At 39.0% G+C, this 22477-nt stretch overlaps 1 protein-coding gene and 1 pseudogene across 4 annotated transcripts in view; one reads left to right on the top strand and one right to left on the bottom strand.

Annotated features, from left to right (window-relative positions):
- The window catches only part of UBXN2B (UBX domain protein 2B), a 42496-nt gene that overhangs the window by 14397 nt on the left and 5622 nt on the right, over positions 1-22477 (bottom strand). For 2 of the 4 annotated variants that reach the window (XM_055286351.2, XM_055286350.2), the window contains exons 3-6: positions 10240-10390; positions 7699-7782; positions 6448-6557; positions 1215-1352 (exon numbers count right to left, since the gene is read on the bottom strand). In XM_055286351.2, coding sequence (XP_055142326.1) covers positions 1215-1352; positions 6448-6557; positions 7699-7782; positions 10240-10390 — 483 coding nt within the window. Of the gene's footprint in view, positions 1-1214; positions 1353-6008; positions 6100-6447; positions 6558-7698; positions 7783-10239; positions 10391-22477 lie in introns of those variants that run through there. The other 2 variants (XM_055286353.2, XM_055286352.2) reach the window with 2 other exon arrangements.
- LOC129486429 (tyrosine-protein phosphatase non-receptor type 11-like) lies at positions 14227-16375 on the top strand (annotated as a pseudogene).

A 22477-nucleotide genomic window follows, 5' to 3' on the forward strand; every position in this document is an offset into this window, starting at 1 on the left:
CCTGACATGTGTTGGCAGGAAAGAGAGATGAGGGAGAAAATTTCCAAGTAAACCTGTGACTTAAAATTGAAGAGTTTGTGTCCTAAGAAAAACAGGTCAACATAAATTCCTGTATTTCCTTTATGTCCCCAGCGCCAGTCTCTATCAGGAGAAGAGAATACAGAAAGGGAGACTAGAGATAGCAAAGCATAAAGAAGCAATATTGAATTATTTCCTATCTTGAAAAATAAGAGGAGAATAGACAACCAGTATACACCAGGCAACTGAAGGGGCTTGGAAGGGAAGGAATCACATGAAGAGAAGCAAAAGATGCACCAAAGAATACACTGGAAACATCGCCAACGCGGCAATTTCATATCACCTGCAACAAAATGTGGACAAGCGGAGGGTAACTTTTACCAACATATTTTACAATTTCTAAGATTACATTAAGCCATGGCTATTATAAAGGAAACCACTCATACATTCTGCCATGTGCATTGGTTTTTAAATTGTGCTCTTCAAAGTCCTAAAGTTCTTTGGAAATGTCTCAGACACAATGCCTTCTTTCACCGACAATCAGAGGAGCTCAGGTTTTACATATTGCGCTTCCATGACGTGAAAAAAGGGTTTGGCTGTTTAAAAACTATTGAAAATCACAAAGCTAAGCACATTGCTCCTGCTGCAAGAGCTTGGTCATTACTGATGGCAGACATGCATGCTTAAGTTGTGATGTAAGGTATCCATTATTTTATCTCATCGACGACCCTTTACAGTTCTCTCCTCTGAAAGCAGGTAATCTGAAAGAGGCATATAATATAGTGGTGAAAAGCACAAACTCTGGAGTCAGAGTGCCCGGGTTTGAATCTCACATGCTAGTCATTTCTTAGCTCAATCATCTTGGGCAAACTACTGCATCTGCAAAATGAAGTAATAACAGTATCTACATCAAAGAGCTGTTGTAAAGATTAAGTGAGATAACACATGTATAGGGCTTAGAGGGCCAGGAACATGGTAACTGCAATCTAAGTATTAATATAAATTACAGTATTATTATCGCAATTAATATCATAATGATATAGCGGTATAATAATATAATACTATTAACAGATTTAGATATCTAATGTGCATGGTTCATATTTTTGTTTTTTACTTCATAGGTCATTTTGCTTTTCTTATTCTCAAAGAAAAATTCATGTTCAACAAAGGTATTTTTCTCATTTTAGGATTTTTACCTTCCAAGTTTTTGCCCTTCTCCACTGAAAGCCTTGAACCTCAGTCTAGGTTTTATGTATTCTTGATCCTGATGATCCTCCATATCCAAATTCACTTGGCCACCATGAACAAGGCGCTGAAGCTCCAGGGGAATCTCTCTTTCAAAAAGGGGGAAAAGGTTATCATTAAGTTTTTCAAGAATTAAACTACACTGTTGAGATTACTGTAATTATTTCATGAGCTACACTGGAAAACATAATTTTTGGCTTAAATTAGAACACAAAAATTTCCATGATGACTGATTAGTCCTTGTAGATCTTTTTTAAAGTCACTCACATTACTCCTTACTGGTTCTCAACACAGGGATGCTTTGGTTGTCACAATTATCTTGGAGAGCTTCTGGCATTTAGAAAGTTAAATTTTAAGACAGCAATTTATATGTAAACCAGCACTAGAAAATTCCTATGAGGATAAAAAGGTAATGTGCGTATTTATTAATAAACTCCTTGGAGAAAGTTCTGAAAATTGATATGGGTGTTTTTGCTTGTTGGGTGTTAGTCCATTTGCATTGCTATAAGGAAATATCCGAGGCTGGGTAATTTATAAAGCAAAGAGGTTTACTTTGGCTCATGGTTCTGCAGGCTGTAAAAGCAACATGGCACCAGAATCTGCTTCTGGTGAGACCTCGGGAAACTTACAATCACAGTGGAAGGCAAAAGGGGACCCAGCATATCACATGGCAAGAGCAGAAGCAAGAGGGAGACAGGAGGTTCCAGGCTATTAAACAACCAGCTCTTGAGTGAACTACCGGGGTGAGAACTCATTACCATGGGGATGGCACCAAGCCATTCATGAGGGATCTGCCTCCATGATCCAAAACCTCCCACCAGCCCCACCTCAGTAATGGAGGTCACACTTCAACATGAGATTTGGAGGGGACAAAACATCCAAACCATATCATTCCACCACTGGCCCCCCAAATCTTATGTCCTTCTCACATCACAAAATACAATCATCCCTTCTCAATAGTCCCCCAAAGTCTTAACTCGTTCCAGCATTAACTCAAAAGTCCAAAATCTCATCTGAGATTCAAGCCACGTTCTTTCTACCTATAATCCTGTAAGATAAAAAATAAACTATTTACTTCTAAGATAGAATGGTGATATAGGCATTGGGTAAACATTCCCATTCCAAAAGAGAGATCTGCCAAAACAAAGAGGCAACAGGCCCCACACAAGTCTGAAACCCGGCAGGGAAGACATTAAATCTTAAAGCTCCAAAATAATCCTTGATTCCATGTCTCATATACAGGGCATATTGGTGCAAGAGGTGGGCTTCTAAGGCTTTGGGTAGGTCTGGCCCTGTGGCTTCTCTCACGGGTTGGAGGTGAGTACCTGTGGCTTTTCCAGGCTCAGGTTGCTGCTGGTTCCACCATTCTTGGGTCTGGAGAGTGGCACCTCCCTTTCAACAGCTCCACTAGGCAGTGCACCAGCTGGGACTCTGTCTGGGGGCTCCAACCTCACATTTCCCTTTGGCATGGCCCTCTGAAATCTAGGTGCAGCCTCCCATGCCTCTTTCACTTGTGCATTCTGTGGGCTTGCAGGCTTAACACCATGTAGAAGCCACCAAGGCTTACAGTAGTGGCTTGTGCCCTTCAGAGCGAGTGGAGGCCCAAGCTATACCTGGGGCTTTTTGAGCTGCGGCTGGAGCTGCAGCAGCTGGAATGCTGGGAACAGTGTTCAGAGGCTGCACAGGGCAGCTGGGCCCCGGGTTTGGCCTCCAAAACCACACTTTTCTCCTAGGACTCTGGGCCTGTGATAGGGATTGGGGGGGCTGTCTTAAAGGTCTCTGAAATGCCTTCAAGGCTTTCTTCCCATCATCTTGATTAGTAGCACTAGGCGAGGCTCTCTTCTATTCATGCAAATCTGTCTATCAAGTGGTTGCTCCACAGCCTGCTTGTATTCTTCTCCTGAAAACACTTTCTCCTTCTCTACTATATAGCCAAGATGAGAATTTTCCAAACTTCAACTGGCTCTGCTTCTCTTTTAAATACGAGTTCCAACTTTAAATCATTTATTTGCTCCTATGTCTGACCACAGGTTGTTAGAAGTTGCCACAAAGCCTCTTGAATGTTCTGCTGCTTAGAAATTTCTTCCACCAGGGCCGGGTGTGGTGGCTCATGCCTGTAATCCCAGCACTTTGGGAGGCCAAGACAGGTGGATCACAAGGTCAAGGGTTCACGATCAGCCTGGCCAAGATGGTGAAACCCATCTCTACTAAATACAAAAATTAGCCGGGCGTGGTGGCGAGCACCTGTAATTCTAGCTACTTGGGAGGCTGAGGCAGGAGAATTGCTTGAACCTGGGAGGTGGAGGTTGCAGTGAGCCTAGATTGCGCCACTGCACTCCAGCCTGGGTGACAGAGCAAGACTCGTCTCAAAAAAAAAAAAAAGAAAAAAAAAAAGAAATTTCTTCCACCAGGTACCCTAGATCATCACTCTTTAGTTCAACCTTCCACAAAGCCTTAGGGTATGGACACAATGCAGACAAGTCCTTTGCTAGGGTGTAACAAGGCTGACCTTTACTCCAGTTCCCAATAACTTCCTCATTTCTATCTGAGAACTCATCAGCCTGGACTTCACTGTCCATATTTCTATCAGTACTTTGGTCACAACCACTTGAGAAGTCTCTAAGAAGTACCAAATTTTCCTTTGTCTTCCTGTCTTCTTCAAGGACATCCAAAGTCTTCCAACCACTGCCTATTACCCAGTTCCAAAGATGCTTCCACATCTTCATGTATCTTTAGAGCAATGCCCTACTCCTTGGTACCAATTTTCTGTATTAGTCTGTTTGTACTGCTATAAAGGAATACTTGAGGCTGCGTAATTTATAAAGCAAAAAGGTTTATTTCGGCTCATGGTTCTGCAGGCTGTACAAGTAGCATGGTACCAGATTCTCTTTCTGGTGAAGCCTCAGGGAATTTACAATCACGGTAGAAGGCAAAGGGGGACCTGGTGTATGACACAGCAAGAGTGGAAGCAAGAGAGATGGGGAGGTTCCAGGCTCTTTTAAACAATCAGCGCTCACTTGAACTGTCAGAACAAGAACTCATTCATTACCATGGGGATGGCACCAAGCCATTTGTGAGGGATCCACCCCATGATCCAAACACCTCCCACAGGCCCACCCCTAACAGTGGAGGTCACATTTCAACATGAGATTTGAGGAGGACAAAACATCTAAACCACCTAAACATCATGGCGTGATTTGTGAGCACTGCTGTCATTCAGTGTCGAGGTAGGGGATGTCAGATGCACTCCAACAGGAGATTTGTCTTACATGATAAAGACTCGTCTTGGGTTCCAAAGAATCATCACTTGCTCTTCAGGGAGTCATATGGATAATACTGTCTGATCCTAAAACCTAACTCTGTCTCATATACAAGCAAAACGCATTTTTTAGGCTATTGTATTAATATACTTTGAAATCTCCAGGAATGTAAAGTGAGGGAAGACTGTACTTTGTTTTGTTTGGAATTTTACCAAGTCCTTGAATGCAATGCTACTTGTAATTAACCTGACAACCTCATATACTTCATTTTTCTGTTTTTATACCTGTCACATTTACATGGGAAGTGCTAGACTGCACAGAGGTACAAACTAACTACTTCTTATGTGTGCTGTGTGGTCATACCAGGGCATTTATAAACTAAAACATGTATCATTTGTATAATAAATTACTTTATTTCTTCAATATATTTAAGGTAGAACATATATTAATTTCTTTTGGAGAATCATGTACATAGATTATATTATCTATGAGTTCTTCTTTGAGGATAGTGTAGATGGTTTCACAAAATATTTCTTACAAAAAGGAGACAATGGGTCTTACACAGCTGAGAATCACTACCTGACATTACTCATTTTCTTTAAAGAGTCTTTTCTAAAACTCTTATTGATCATAATTTGTACATTATTGCAGATATGGTGTGGCTCAAATTTTAAAGTTCTTTTAATATACCACATTTGTTTAAACATTAGCCTATAAAGTTTATGGTTTATTTTCATTTAACAATAAATTAGTTTTTATCTATATGATAGTACATTCATTCTCAATATGTTCTTTGTTTCCACTATCTTGAAATTAGTATCAATTTCTATAGTTATGTTGCTCTTCACTTAGCCAATCAAAACCTCCCCCACCTAGTTGCTCATAGCTCTTCCCAGTGATTCTGCAGGTTTCCAAGTCCACAGCATTTACTTAAACCATTATATCCTGTATTTGCCACCCCCATATACTGCCTCCAAGGACAGCTTCCCACCTTTCCCAATGCCTTCAGCATACTTCTTATGGCATTTGTTGCCTTTGTTTGGTATCCTGACAGTATCTGTATATAATTTAAATTCAATATTCATGCTAATTAGTCTTCTAAAAGACTAATTTAACCTCCACTCCATGTCAGCCACTCATCCTGGACATATTTCAACATTTGGAAATGCTGCACCTTCTCTATTCCTTTATGGAGTATAACCCTGTATATATAACTCTGGTTATATACAGTAAAACTCTGATCCTTTCCTACAACTTAATTCTCCAGTTAATGCTCAACTTTATGTCTTTAGTTGCATAGCTACTTAGAAATAACCCCACTTTCAGCTAGTTTAATCGTAACACAGAAAAGCTTTTATTATCATAGCAAAATCACTTGATTTCTCATCTTTTAGCAAGAAGAGCTGGTAAGTTACAATGTTCTTTGGATGGGTGAGAGCACTGAATATCTGGGTTTACTTTCACAAATTACAACTTCAAATTAACCTTTTGCAATCTTCTGCCAGCAGTAATGCCACATTAAAAGATTTCTAACATAAGTTGCTGAATTTCAGGCATACATGCAATGAGAGTCACCCTGTCAACAGTGAGCAGGACAGTGGCTTAGTGGGTGGGCAGCTACATACTAATTAATTCATTGATTATCACATTAAGATGTTTCTTCTTGGAGGTGGGTCATAGTTTCATCAGATTTTAAAATGGGCCAATGTCCAATGCCCCTGGCCCACAAAATTAAGAACTAGTGACTTACAGATAGCAGTATATCCTTTATAAACTTAAGAATACCTACACCTCCAGCAACCACTTATTTAATATATTCCAGGAACTACTTCTTGAAAACCCGTAGTGCACTAATAATGAGTAGTCTGTTAAGAAAATAAGTCCCACTCTACGTAACAAATAGAAGACAAATAATATATCTTACCCTCTCTTAACAGACTCCAGAAATTGAGCATTTGTTGGTTCATTGTAAGGTCTCAATTCTCCATCATCTAAACTGAAACCATTGCTCCACAGTTTAAGCAAAATCTGAACCTTTTGGGTATAGAAGAAAAAAAAATATATATATATATTCACATATATATAAGAATACATCTCCCCTAAATAATTTTAAGTTCCAAATGTGATATCATAAAACGTATTTACTTAATTTAAAATAGGGAGTTATTTCTACTATTCTTTATTCATAGTGAAAGACATTAATGAAACCACATGTGTTTGTTTAGCTAGTTTGCATTCAGCTTAACAAATGGGCAATGGCTGCAAATACCAAAGGTCCTGCAGCTGGACCCTGGCCTTGAAGTACAACTATTGGTGGATGGTTCACTAGAAAATGAAAGCAATGAGAAGAGCTGTACTCCATGATTCCCACTTCCTTCATTTTCCTTCATCTGCATCCATACTCTTCTTTGCTACAGAGCTTAAATATTCATGCTAAGGGGAACAGAATTTCCAGTGACCTTCCAAGAAACTATAAATGTCTAAAATAAAATTAAACCTCCAAAATTTCAAAAGGCAACAGAAACAAAGAATGACTTTAGGTGTTCTACATTTACACCTCACCTCATTTTAGATTATGAAAATATATCATTTATAATAATAACTATATATTTGTTCATTTTTCTTTTTTTAATTGATTTTTTATCTTAAAGAGCCAAGGTCTCACTATGCTGCCCAGGGTGGTCTTGAACTGCTGGGCTCAAGCAATCTGCCCACCTCAGTCTCCCAAAGTGCTAGGATTATAGGCATGAGCCACTGTGCCTGGCCCAGGTTCATTTTCTTAAACACCTTTTTTTTTTTTTTTTTTTTAAGAGAGAGGGTCTGGCTATGTTTTCCGGGCTGGCCTTGAACTTCTGGGCTCAAGTGATCCTTCTACCTCAGCCTCTGGAGTAGTTAGGACTCCAAATGCATGTCACCATGCCTGGCTGCAAATTCATTTGGAAAATGAATCACACATTCTTTCAACAAACAGTTACATATCTCTACGTGCAAGGCATAATTGTGATACAAAACATAAAGATTGAGACTGAAAACTCACATATCCTTGGTCCTTTTAACCCATGTTTTAAAAAGTAACAAAAATATATTTATATTATCAATTCTTAATTTTAAAACCAACAGTTTTAGTAACTAGAAGCAAATATTTATACTTTTTCATTTTGATTATTGTACCTACATCTTGCAGCTGATTTTCTCCATAGATGTATTCAGACCGCTTACAAAAAGAACTACCCAATCTGTATCCTCCACCTGTAAATGACTAAAATACATAGCAAATGAGTTAAAATACACAAAGGATTATTTGGCAAAAAGTTATTATGTGATATGCATTTTAAAACTAGATAAATTCTAATTAGCCAAAGTGGCTCATACTAGGGAGCCTTCAAGAACCAAAATTACCATAAGACTTGACTAAAAGATAATTTCAAACCATTGACGAATAATGAAATGAAAACCAAAATTTAAGTTTCATTAGAGCAGCGGTTCTCGACAATGGATGTCAAAATTATCATACAGGCTTTTTTAAAAGACACGTTTCTAGGCATATCCCAAATCTGTTGAACCATAATACCTGAAGCCATCAGGTAGTTTAGACAACCTCCCCAAATGATTTTGATGGAGAAATTCCAGGTTGAGAAATGCCACTTATAAGAATGTATGAAATGATATCACAAAAGACACGTAACTGTTCGTCTTTAGTATATCAATATTGTGTCAGTTGATAACAATTGTAAAAGCTGTACAGAGGTGGCTCACGCCAGTAGTCCCAGCACTTTGGGAGGCCGAGGCAGGCGGATCACGAGGTCAGGAGATCGAGACCACCCTGGCTAACATGGTGAAACCCCGTCTCTACCAAAAATACAAAAAATTAGCCGGGTGTGGTGGCGGGCGCCTGTAATCCCAGTTACTCCGGAGGCTGAGGCAGGAGAATGGCGTGAACCCGGGAGGCAGAGCTTGCAGTCAGCCGAGATCGTGCCACTGCACTCCAGCCTGGGCAACAGAGCGAGACCCTGTCTCAAAAAAAAGAAAGAAATTTAGAAAGGTACAAAAGCAATTCAATGGAGAAAGGAGTGCCTTTCAAGAAGTGATGCTGGAACAACTGGACATCCGTAAGCAAAACAATAAACTCTGGTGTCAACCTCACACCTTATATAAAAATTCAAATAGATCATAGCTTTAAATGTAAAGCTGTAACATTTTTCTAGATAACAAGGGAGAAAATATTTGGGACCTACAGTTAAGTGAAAAGTTCTTAGACAATACAGCAAAAGCATGATCCATAAAAGAAAAAAAAGGAATTGGACTTTATCCAAGTTTATATTTTGCTTAGTGAAAAATCCTGCTAAGAGGATAAAAATATGATGACATTCTGAGAGAAAATATTTACAAACCATGTATCTGACACAGGACCCATACCTATTAAAATATACAAAGAATTCTCAAAACTCAACAGTAACAAAATAATCTAATTAGAGAGTGGGAAAAGTAATGAAGAGATATTTCCTTGAAAAGAGTAATACAGATAATGGCAAGGAAGCACATGAAACGATGTTCATCACTAGCTATCAGGAAAATGCAAATTAACATCATTAGTTATTAGAGAAATAAAATAAAACCATGGTGTGTTAGCACTACACACCCATCAAAATGGCTAAAATTAAAAATAGTGACAATACTAAAATGCTGAAAAGGATGCAGAGAAACTTGCTCTCTCATATATGTGGGAATATAAAATGGCACAACCACTCTGGAAAACAGTTTGGCTGTTTCTTAAACATACACAATGTATGATCTACCAATTGCACTTCTGAGCATTTATCCCAGAGAAATAAAACCATACGTAAGTAAAAAAACCTGTACCCAATTGCTCACAGCAGCTTTATTTGTAATAGTCAAAAGCTGGAAACTAAAATATCCCTCAATAAATGAATGGTTAAACTGTGGTGTATCTATACCATAAAATGCTACTCAGGAATTAAAAAGGAACAAGGTTGTGATACAAGCAGTAACTCTGACAGATCTCAATGGCATTATGCCAAGTGAAAAAAGCTACTCCAAAAGGTCACATATTGTATGCCTCCATTTGTGTAACACTGGAGTTTCACCATGTTGGCCAGGCTGGTCTTGAACTGTGATCTGCCCGCTTCGGCCTCCCAAAGTGCTAGGATTACAGGCATGAGCCACCACACCCGGCTGGTGTAACACTCTTAACATGATAAAATTATAGAGATGAAAACCCAGTTGACTGGTACTGGCTAGAGGTTAGGGATGGCAGGAGAGACGGGGTGGGTGTGAGTGCAAATGGGTAGGCTATGAAGGAGAGCTTCAGCTGGGTGATTACACATGTGATAAAAGGACATAGACAGAGAGAAATGCCAAATTCCTGGCTTTCATATTATACTACAATCATGTGAAATGTAACCATTGGGGGAAACTAAGTGAAAGGTACATGAAACCTCCCTGTATTCTTTTTGCAAATGCCTGTGACTCTACTAATTATTTTGTAATTAAAAGGTAAATCAAAAAGTTGTTCAGAAATGTAAGAAATTGTCTCAACTTTCAATCATTAATAGAAATATTATAATTTTATAAAAATGAAAACAAATATTTAAAACAGAAATTTACAATTAGAAAAACAATGTTTGCAAATAATATAAAAATGAAAGAGGAGGTAAAATATAGAAACAATGTATTTAGTTTAAAATTGAGCACTGACCTTAGATTTATCATCACTTGAAGCTCTTGTGGCTTCATTCAGAGGGACAGCCCCATGTTCCCTTGCCTCTTTGAAAAGTTCATTCACAATTTTCCCAGTTGAAGGTCGAACTATATTTAATCCACTGTATTCATGTTCACTTGAGTAAAACCTTTAAACATTTTAGTTCATGAATAAAAAGTTAGGATAACAGACATAAACTGAAGTAAAAAGCTACACAGTCTTATGAAAATAAAAGTATTTTATTTAAAAAGAGGCATTCTTTTGACTTCTATGAGAATATATAATTTTTAAAATGGGATTAAGGAAAAGAATAAATAGGAAATAGATCATATACTTTCTCACTGAGTTTGCAAAGATTGATTCTAAGGGCAAGTTCAGCCTCCAGCACAGTAACTGGCTTGCTTGCTGATCCTTCAGCCTTCTGTAACTGCTTATCACATACATCTCATTCACTAATTCAGCACTTCTGATGTAGAAGGGAAAGCAGTGTCAACAATCAAAAGATAGTCCCTTCTCTCTAAGAAGGCCACACTCAGTAGAGACCTAGTTAGTGACGAGATCTCTAGATTTAGACAGTATAAACAGCTAATTCTAAACTAAAGGGTTATCTATAGAGGATTTATCTTTCAGAGATTTTTGGATTTAAAAGAGACCTACTCCCGTATAAGCCCCTGTGTTTGTTAAAAGTAAATAATTTAGACAGTAATTTTTTGGCGACCAATTTCTACTTCGACTCCAACTTCATAAATGATCCTAGGAAACATAAAAATTACCTTTACGTAAGATTAATAACCTACTTTTATCTTTCAAGATTTTTTCTATCAAGAATATCAGAAACTATAACCAATGAAGTATCAGCATGGAGACTTCCAGGGTAAGATGACAATCAAACTTCATTTGTTAAAATACTTATAACTCTCCAATTCAATTCCAAATTCACACTGAACTGACACATAGAACAAAACAATGGGGGGAAATGATATCTGCCTTGGAGACTAGGAATGGAATTCATCTTCAAGGCTTTCTCCTAAATTAGAATATGCAAAACTGAGTAAGATAGAGGAAAGAACAGACCAGCTCTAACTTTGCAGTAAAGGAAGGAAAAGATCCATCAGGATGGAGAACAAGGAGACACCAGGAGAACCCTACTAAACCCCACAAACTGCAGAAGGTGGAGGTGGGGCTTCATCCTGCCAGTGCTCTGGAGAAGTACACTGGGCCCAAATTTATCTAGAGCAGGAGCCTATGGAAGCCTTCCTCCCAAGCTTACACTCAAGGGTCCAGGGTAGCAAGCAAGGTTGAACACTGCCCTAGCTGGCTTTTAAGACAAGCCTTAGTGTTAGAAGCAGATTATTTTAGGTAGCTACGACAAACACAGAAAAGCAAAGCAGTGCTTCCTGCTGCAGCTGTCTGCTGCTGTAACACTCCTCCCCTCTCTGGAGTGCCCTGGAAACGAGGAACGGAAGTCACCTTCAAGGTTGTCCACGTCTCTAATCTGGCAAAATGAATAATCATTCCTTTTTATCTCAGTCTTAGCGAGAAAGACCTTACTGCAAAAATCGGTCATAGCAAATGATTTCCTATCTCCTTTATGGTTAATGGTTTTTATTATTTGAAATCTTTGCCTACTCTGAGGTCATAAAGATATTCTATTTTCTTCCAGAGATTTTATTGTTTAATTTCTATATTTAGATCCACAACCCATATGGAACTGACGTTTATAGGTGGTATAAGGTAGAGGACAAGAACTATTTTTTCTCCATATAAATGTCCATTTGTCCCAGTACTACCTAATGAAATTCTGCCCCTCACTGCTCTGCAGTGTCATAAATCAAGTTGCCTATGATTCTGAGTTCTCTTATTTTGGTCCATGGTCTACTGTCCGTTCTTACTCTCTTAACGATTGCAGCTTTACAATAAGTCTTTGCATGCAGCAGTGTAAGTCCTCAACTTAATTCTTCATGGATGTTTGGGGCAAAAATATTTGATTGCTGAAGTAATTCTCTATACTCATTCAAACTGACTTATTAAATATAAGTGAAAGGGAATAAAAGATGCCTAGTATAGAATTAGTACTTAGCTGGGCCTTAAAAGGATTTAGGACATTAGGACTTAGATAAGCACAGAGGACAAGGGACAAAATTCTAGGAATGAAGAGGAACACAGGAGGAAAAATCAAAATGACCAGAGAAATCAGAAAAAGAATCAGTCTTTTACAGTTTTCTTTGTATGCAATTATGCCATTACACATAATGAGCTTTATTTTATTTATTTCCAATTTGTATACTTTTGTTTTTCTAATCTCATTGTGCTGACTAAAACCTCCAGTACAAGTTGAATGAAAATTGTGATACGGATTACCCACTGATAATGTTCCCAACTTCAGAAGAGTTGGGCGGTTTCAATCTCTTTAGATCCTAATGATGATTACCCAAACCTTAAACATATTATCTGTGACTGGTGCCCATCTTTTCTGTGCATTTACTCCCTGCGGTAACATTTTTGCTCCCATTTTGCTACTGAATCTCAAGGTTTGCTACTGAATACTCAAAGGTTCTGAGTTATCTTCTCATTGCCAAACATAAAAGACTTTCCTCAGTTATTACCCACTTTCTGAAACATTTGATCCTTTTGAGCCTATCCTTCTTCTCCCTTTTGCTGTTTCATAGTTGAACTCTCTCCTGGACTTTCATCATACCAAAATTGCTTGTTTCTTTGCCCAGTGGGATCCAACATCTCCTTCTCTATTTTACTGAGTTTTCTTCCTCCTACTCTTACATAAATATGCCTATATCCTTGACTTCAATTCCTCTTTATTTAAGCTCATGTCATCATCAAAATATTTATCCACTGCCAAAGATAACATCTTCTATACAGATGACTCTGAAATATATGCTTTTACCACTCACTTATGGCCCAATGTTGAATTTAAAAGCACCTGCTAGATAGTTCTACTTCAATCAAGTTCATCTCCAAAACTGAAGCTATTTCTACACATAAGCCCTCCCATTAACAATCACACTTTTTCCTGTATCCCAAATTTAAAACATTTAAGTCTCCACTCTTTCCCACTGGCTTACTCCCTATATCCCGTGTCACTACATTTCTACAATAAACACCTTGAAAATATCCTGCATTAATTTCACCCTTTTCTCTCCATTCCATTGACACTACCTCAATCCAAAATTTATTTTATTTATATATTTTTTGAGACAACATATGGCTCTACTGCCCAGGCTAGAGTGCAGTGGCGTGATCTTGGCTCACTACAACTTCCACCTCTTGGACTCAAGCTATCCTGCCACCTCAGCCTCCCGAGTAGTTGGGACTACAGGCGTGCACCACCACGCCTGGCTATTTTTTTTGTAGAGACGGGGTTTAAGCCCTGTTGCCCAGGCTGGTCTTGAACTTGTGAGCTCAAGCGATCTGCATCGCTTCAGCCTCCCAAAGTGCTAAGATGACAGGCGTGAGCCACCGTCCTTGGCCTTGAATCCAAAGTCTTATTAGCTCATTCCTTAGTTTACCTCAATTACTTGTGTCTTGATTTCTTTCCCTCTTTATCCTGTTCTCCCATCCTCATTAATTTTATACAGTATTGCCAGTCCTATTTTCCTAAATGAATAGTAATAGCTAACATTTATCAAGGGATGACTATGTGTTTAGTTAATCCTTCTAACAATGGTATTACTCCTATTTTACAGGTAAGAAAACTAAGACTGAAGGAGTTTAAATAACTTGCCAATTGGCAAAACCTTATTAGAAGACAGAGAACAAAAATTACAGGGAGTAGGAGCTAGCCAGCCTGGGGGGCGGCTGCACAGTCTCCGGGATCCCCAGGCCTGGAGGGGGGTCTGTGCACAGTTGACTGTCTCTGTCCCACATCTGGTCCCGTGCGGGCCTCCCTTGGGTCAGCCCAATGTGACCAAGCCCAGCGGAGCCTGAACAAGGAGCGGGTCCGTCATGGAGCTGGAATGTGGGAGGAACATGACATCATGGAGATGGTTTCACCCAAATATGACTGGGGTGGAAGCAGAAAACCCACTGTTGACAAGAGGAGCTGATAGCAGTTTTTTGGCAAGGCTTAGTAAAAGTAACCCTGGAGACTTCACACTTTCTGTTAGAAGAAATGGAGCTGTCACCCACATCAAGATTCAGAACACTGGGCCAGGCGCAGTGGCTCACGCCTGTAATCCCAGCACTTTGGGAGGCCGAGGCGGGCAGATCACGAGATCAGGAGATTGAGACCTTCCTGGCTAACATGGTGAAACCCGGTCTCTACTAAAAAATACAAAAAAATTAGCCAGGCGTGGTGGCAGGCACCTGTAGTCCCAGCTACTCAGGAGGCTGAGGCAGGAGAATGGCATGAACCCAGGAGGCGGAGCTTACAGTGAGCCGAGATAGTGCCACTGCACTCTAGCTTGGGTGCCAGAGTGAGACTCTGTTTCAAAAAAAAAAAAAAAAGATTCAGAACACTAGTGATTGCTATGATCTGTATGGAGGGGAGAAATTTTCCACTTTGGCTGAGTTGGTCCAGCATTACATAGAACATGACGGGCAATTAAAAGAGAAGAATGGAGATGTTATTGATCTTAAATATCCTCTGAACTGTGCAGATCCTAACCTCTGAAAGGTGGTTTCAGGGACACCTCTCTGGGAAAGAAGCAGAGAAATTATTAACTGAAAAAGGAAAACATGTTAGTTTTCTTGTACGAGAGAGCCAGAGCCACCTTGGAGATTTTGTTCTCTCTGTGCGCACCAGTGATGACAAAGGGGAGAGCAATAACGGCAAGTCTAAAGTGGCCCATGTTATGATTTGCTGTCAGGAACTGAAATATGATGTTGGTGGAGGAGAACAGTTTGATTCTTTGACAGATCTTGTGGAACATTACAAAAAGAATCCTATGGTGGAAACACTGGGTACAGTACTACAACTCAAGTAGCCCCTTAACACAACTCGTATAAATGCTGCTGAAATAGAAAGCAGAGTTCGAGAACTAAGCAAATCAGCTGAGACCACAATAAAGTCAAACAAGGCTTTTGGGAAGAATTTGAGACACTACAACAACAGGAGTGCAAACTTCTCTACAGCCGAAAAGAGGGTCAAAGGCAAGAAAACAAAAACAAAAATAGATATAAAAACATCCTGCCCTTTGATCATACCAGGGTTGTCCTACACAGTGGTGATCCCAATGAGCCTGTTTCAGATGACATCAATGCAAATATCATCATGCCCGAATTTGAAACCAAGTGTATCAAAGCCCAAAAAGAGTTACATTGCTACACAAGGCTGCCTGCAAAACATGGTCAATGACTTTTGGCGGATGGTGTTCCAAGAAAACTCCCGAGTGATTGTCATAACAACGAAAGAAGTGGAGACAGGAAAGAGTAACTGTGTCAAATACTGGCCTGATGAGTATGCTCTGAAAGAATATGGCATCATGTGTGTTAGGAACATCAGAGAAAGCGCCGCTCACAACTATATGCTAAGAGAACTTAAACTTTCAAAGGTTGGACAAGGGAATATGGAGAGAATGGTCTGGCAATACCACTTTTGGACCTGGCCGGACCATGGAGTGCCCATTGACCCTGGGGGTGTGCTGGACTTCCTGGAGAGGTGCACCATAAGCAGGAACGCATCATGCATGCAAGGCCAATCATGGTGCACTGCAGTGCTGGAATTTGCCAGACAGGGACATACGTTGTGACTGATATTCTGATTGGCATCATCAGAGAAAAAGGTGTTGACTGTGACATTGATGTTCCCAAAACCATCCAGATGGTGCGGTCTCAGAGGTCAGGGATGGTCCAGACAGAAGCACAGTACCGATTTATCTATATGGCGGTCCAGCATTATACTGAAACTCTACAGCACAGGATTGAAGAAGAGCAGAAAAGCAAGAGGAAAGGGCATGAATATACAAATACTAAGTATTCTCTAGCGGACCAGATGAGTGGAGATCAGAGCCCCCTCCGGCTTGTACTCCAACTCCACGTTGTGCAGAAATGAGAGGAGACAGTGCTAGAGTCCATGAAAACGTGGGCCTGATGCAACAGCAGAAGAGTTTCAGATGAGAGAATCTGCCAAAGCTGCAGCACAAAAATAGATGTGGACTTTCACCCTCTCCCTAAAAAGATCAAGCTTTCGCAAGAAAGTTTATGTGAAGACCAAATTGGATTTGGAAGGCTTGCATTGTGGTTGACATGCAGCTCAGAGCTCCCAAGAGCTCAAAAGCAGAAGTGGCCAGGCCTTCTGAAGATGTAAGTCCAGAATTGTCACAGCTTCCCTTCTACTGCCCTCTACTGATGATGATGATGATGACGATGATGATGATGATTTTTTCTAATCATAAGAGAGCTGGAGTATGCCCTCTACTTACTAAACAAGTCACATGCCCAGCCCAGATTAAAAAAAAGGGTGTGAAGTAGAGGTGCAGTTAATTGGGGGGCCACTAGTCTAACAGATGGTCACAACCAGTGCCATGGAAAACCAAGGATATTAGCAAAAGCAGAAGTTGCTAGTGACCTTGGGAAGCCGAAGCTGCTTACAGTAGCTGAGACAAGCTGAAAGACTGAGAAATAGAGGGCCTTCAAGAAGCTTCCTGAATGATTTCTGCCAATCCTGAGCCTATTTTTGGAACTAGCACCTGGGGAAACTGATCTTGTGAGGATGGATGTGTTTAGGGACACAGGGCTTTTGAAAGCAGCACCACCCCACTGGGGCACCCCCAGACTTGGGAAATGTGACTCTTTCTTAATGCCACTGGTTTTTTTTTTGAGACGGAGTCTTGCTCTGTGCCCCAGGCTGGAGTGCAGTGGCGCGATCTCGGCTCACTGCAAGCTCCACCTCCCGGGTTCACGCCATTCTCCTGCCTCAGCCTCCCGAGTAGCTGGGACTACAGGTGCCCGCCAACACACCCGGCTAATTTTTTGTATTTTTAGTAGAGACGGGGTTTCACCGTGTTAGCCAGGATGGTCTCGATCTCCTGACCTCGTGATCCGCCCGCCTCGGCCTCCCAAAGTGCTGGGATTACAGGCTTGAGCCACCGCGCCCGGCCAATGCCACTGGTTTTTGGTCAGGCCACAGTGAGAAGGAACAGCCCTAACAGGTCTCCAGCCAGGTTGAACGAGCTCATTTTTGTTTTAGTCAAATGGTAACATTTGCTAATGTTCCACCTTAAATGCCTTCTCCAAAGACATCCCTCTTTGACTTATATGTTGAATCATCAAGTGTGGATATTTCAATGAAAGTATCATTGGTTGACTTTTGTGACGGTAATAAAATGCTATGGTATCTTTGCTGTGAAGTTATTGTCTCCTTGGATTCTTCCGACTTTGGCTCCTGAAAGGAAGGCCTAGATCCAGCCCTGGTAGTAGTAGTTCCTTTCTGAGGTCTCTCAGTCTTTTAAGACTCTGAATTAATTTGGCTGCCATTCTCACTAACAAAATGTGTATCAACCCCTACCCCTGCCCCCCAATATTCATTGAACTTTGAATGGCTTCAGAGCACAGGTGTGGCCTAAAGGTATTCCCTTATTAGGGAAATGTCATGACTTTTGTCTTCTAGTCAAACTTGTAAAGAAGAAGATTCCAGTTCAGTATTTGCAGCAAGAAGCTTGAATCCTGTTCTTTTTATTGCATTGTGACATTGACTCATTCTCCATTTTGCTTTGGTTTTGTTTTGACTTGACTTTGGGGGTAAAGTCTTTCACCAGCACACAAGAGTTTGATTGTACAAATATATCTCCTGTATTAACATCTCTGCCTGTTGCTTAAGATCAGTTGCTTTTATACTCAGAATGGAAATACCTGATCTTGGCAAGCTTTGTTTGTTATATTGATTTCACTTAGATTTCCCTCCACAAGGTCAGCAAACTATCATGTTCTTATGTAACCTTAGGCCAAGGCCAGAGTTATCATAGTCCCTAGGTTGCTAAGGCTTATCACGTGTTTGGTAAAAGGTGATTGCAGGTTCTCAAATGAGGTTACTTTACATGGGATGGAATCAGGCAGAGAGGCTGGGATGATGGAGAAAGCTCGAGGTGCAGGTTTTAAAAAAAGGTGTGGAAATTAAAGTTCCAAAGAGGTGGTTTCTGAGGAAGTCAGACAGCCCAGGGCCAGAGCAGTCAGTAATGGGTGAATCAGGTTATTTGGAAAGTCGGTGTCACAAATATATGGTATTTGTCTACTTCCAGGTTGCTGGTAGGTATTAAATACGCACAATATTCCAGAGCTCACTGAGGATTTTAAAATTATAAGCATAGGATTTTATATTTTGGGGTGAAAGAGTTATCTGGCACATGGTATTGGGGTTTTTTAAAAAAGAAAAATTTCACAGTCTTAATAACTTAAAAAAAAAAACAAAAACAAAAAGGCACTTCATGTCTAGTGTGTGGCCCTCCTGAAACTTATGGTCATCTCTCCCACTGAAATCAAGGTCTTTTCAAATGTGGCTAAATGGGGATGAGAAAACATGTGTAGGACTTTCTTGGTGTGTGTGCATTCTTTAAAGAGCCCAGTTGTTTCGGGGAAACAGTCAAGAAAACGGTCAAGATTGTTTTTAGAGGTTATTTTATTGGGGATTTTAAGAACTAATAATATCTTGAGTTATTTTTAGTTCAGGGGGATGTGGAAAGGTTTGCAATTGTGAAGTGTTTTGTTTTAGCTTAGTATCCATGAGGGAAACTTAGACTGTAGACATAACTACAAAGCCAGTGCAGTTTTTATTTTCTGTATGTTGTTGGGGGAATCAAGTTTTACATATAGCAAGCACGTGGCCTCCCTGATGTCAGGATGCCTTTGTCAGGATCTGTATTTGCCCTTAATTTTATTGAAATATTTTTTCCTTCTTCCTCTTGAAAAGTTCCAAAATATGGTTTATTGTATCTTTCATCATTAAAAATTTGTTCCTTTTTTACTACAGGCAGTTCACACAAGGCAAAAACTATTCAACAGTTGGTTTTAGTGGGTCATATAACTTTGCTGTATATCAAACTAATTTTGACAAGTTTTCATCCTAAGCCTCAAATCATGTAATTAATAATTTGCCTGTTTATTTGTGACCTAATAGTGATTCTTTTATTAATAAAAGCTGATGGGAAAAGGATCCCCGATTAAGCTGATGACTAGACCTACAATTAATTTTCCTGCAGTATATAAAGTACCAAAGTATTAAAAGATATGTAATATTTTATTGGTAAATCTATCTTTTAAAAGGAATATGTTTTAGGATGTCATCATTTTGATGTGAATCATGTAAATGTTGATAATATACTGTTTATTATACATTTACTGTTTCAAGAGATTCACTTGCCTTTTTGCCCACTTATATTATGTAGTCTATTTGCCACTGTTTTTTAAAAAATGACATTAAAAGAATACTTTATGTAGAGAAACGTTAGTGGATGTTAATTGTCTCCCCACCTATATTTATGGGTGTTAGCGCAACTGCTTTGCTAGTTGCAAAGCCGTATTATCAGAGTAAAAGTGTATTTGTAAACTGTATGGGAATTAAAAATTAGGAATAAAATCATTTTCTTACATGAAAACAAAAAATTACAACTGAGATGTATCTATCTCGAGTCAAAGCTTTTAACATTGTATTATAGTTTTGTCATTAAATTTTTATTAAAAGACAAACTGATCTTCCACTGCCTTCTACACAGGTGCAACATATCTTCTTGGTCTTCAAGGTTGTATCCACAACTGGCTACATAATTTGTGAGACCCAGTGCAAAGTGAAAATCGAGTCCCCTTGTTCAAAACCAATTAAGAATTTCAAAACAGTAACAGCAAAGCATTACTCCAAGCACAGGGCCCTTCTAAGCATGGGGCCTTGTGCAATAGCTGTCCAGAGTTTCAGATAATGAAACTATCTTGGCTTAAAATGACAATGAGACAATAACTGTTTTGATTTCAAATATTGCCCAAGGAGGTGGGCCATGAAAATAAGCACTGTTTTCTGTACAAAACAGACACGTAGAAATACAACAAAACTGGGAAAATTTCGATATTGAATATGAAATAAAAGGAAGTGTACACTTTACATTAGAAAATATCATACTTAGAAAAAAGATTGCGAACAATTTGCTATATATTGTATTATAAACAGATTAAACACAGTTTACGTCTCAACCTATATATTTTAAGGAAGCTCAGATCTTTTGATAGATAAATTATACTAGAGATCAAACATGAGGCACAAAATCCTTAAAAACTGGATTACTGAATTACACCTATTAATCACAGCATTGTTTCAGACAGCATAAAAGAAAACCCTTCACTGAAATATCTTAGTGATTATATTTGAAGAGCAAGGAAAATATTCATACAGTAATCTTACGATAAGAACTCAAATATTAAGTCATTCAACTTATGCTCAAACTGGGGAAACAGTGGCCAAATAGTGAGTAAAATGTAAGTACACAGATACATATTAAGTACTTTCAAGACTTGGGAGAATATACAAATTAAAGAAGCAGCTAAAAATACAGTATTTTATATGTATAAAGATAAGAATCAAATGAAAGAATAGGATGTTCAAACAGTGTCAAGATACCAACCTGCTGATTACAAAGCACACACAGTATCTTACAATGGAGTGCTGTGGTGGTCAGCACCTTAACCAAATGAACATATCACTAATGGTGGAAAATCCTGAAATTATGACTCCTGGTGTCATGTAATAAATGGCAGACAATATCACTTATCTAGCATCCTCGACAAAAATTCTAATAAAAATCTAATCATGAGGAAACAGTGATCTAGAATGTTAGACATTTTATAAGACATCTGGCCTAGACTCTCTAAAAAAGTCAATGTAATAAATTTTAGATTATGTAGCTGAGCTAAAAACAACAATAAAAAGGTGGGGAGAATTCTGTATATTCAGAAATTCAAAACAGGAATAATTAAATGCAATGCAATGTCCTCGGTTGAATCCTAAATCCAAAGAAAAAGCTATGAGAGATATGTGACTACAGAATATATATTAAATGGCATCATAGAATTACTATTAATTTTTTTTTTTTTTTGGAGACAGAGTCCTCCTCCATCGTTCAGGCTGGAGTGCAGTGGTGCCATCTCGGCCCTCTGCAACTTCTGCCTCCCAAGTTCAGGCAATTCTTGTGTCTCAGCCTCCCAAGTAGCTGGAATTATAGGCCCGTGCCACCATGCCCGGCTAATTTCTGTATTTTTAGGAGAGGTGGGATTTTGCCATGTTGGTCAGGCTGGTCTTGAACTCCTGACCTCAAGTGATCTGCCCACCTTGGCCCACCCAAAGAGCTGGGATTACAGGCATAAGCCACCACTCCCCACCTGAATTATTATTAATTTTGTAAGGTGTTATCAATTTTGTAAGTGTGTGCTTCTTCTTGGGAGACTCATGCTGAAGTATCTAGAGGTGAAGTGTCATGATGGCTACAATTTCCTTTCAAACAGTTGAGTAAAAGAGAGAGAATACATATGTGCACAAGTTCAATGTAACATTGTAACAACTTGGTGAATATAAGTGAAGTAAACACAGTATTTACTCTACTAGTCTGGATTTCTGATGAATTGAAAACTTGTAAAATAGACTTTCTGAGAATAAGATATAATGGGAAAACTGACGTTTCTTCCCCAGGGATGATATTTACAGTACTAAAAAGATGTTAATGAAAATATTACTGGCAACAAGAAAACTCATGGCAATAAAATACACCTGGTTCTCATCTCTTAAGTCTTCATAGTTGGTTGTTTTTATACTTCAGGGATTTTAATAACAACAAATGCTATTTAGGAGGTCACAATTAGAGGAATCATCACCCAAAGGAAGAAGAGACAGACTTCAAAAATCATAGATTCTTAAATGGAGGACAAAAGACCTGTACAGGCTCCATGGAGTGGCTTCAAGAAACACACAAATCCTTAAAAACGAACGACAAACTTGCACATGAAAGTTGTTTTGAGAGGAGAATTCTATAGCTTTCATCAGACCCTTAATGAGTCCTATGACTCAAAAAATATTAAAGAACCATTGTGCCCAAGAAAAATAGTATTCAGGATACAATTTCATATGATATCTACCAAAATATTAGGTATTTTAAGGTAATTTTTCCATAAGTTTCTTTTAGCTTTCTGATTGTAAAAGTTTTAAAAATAGTACCTAAATGATATTAATCATTTCTATTTTTTATCCAAATCTGCCTCGATCTTGGAATAATAATTTTTAAAAATTATTGAAGAAACCTTGAAGAAG

The sequence above is a fragment of the Symphalangus syndactylus genome, chromosome 7, assembly GCF_028878055.3.
Source record: "Symphalangus syndactylus isolate Jambi chromosome 7, NHGRI_mSymSyn1-v2.1_pri, whole genome shotgun sequence".
NCBI lineage: Eukaryota > Metazoa > Chordata > Mammalia > Primates > Hylobatidae > Symphalangus > Symphalangus syndactylus.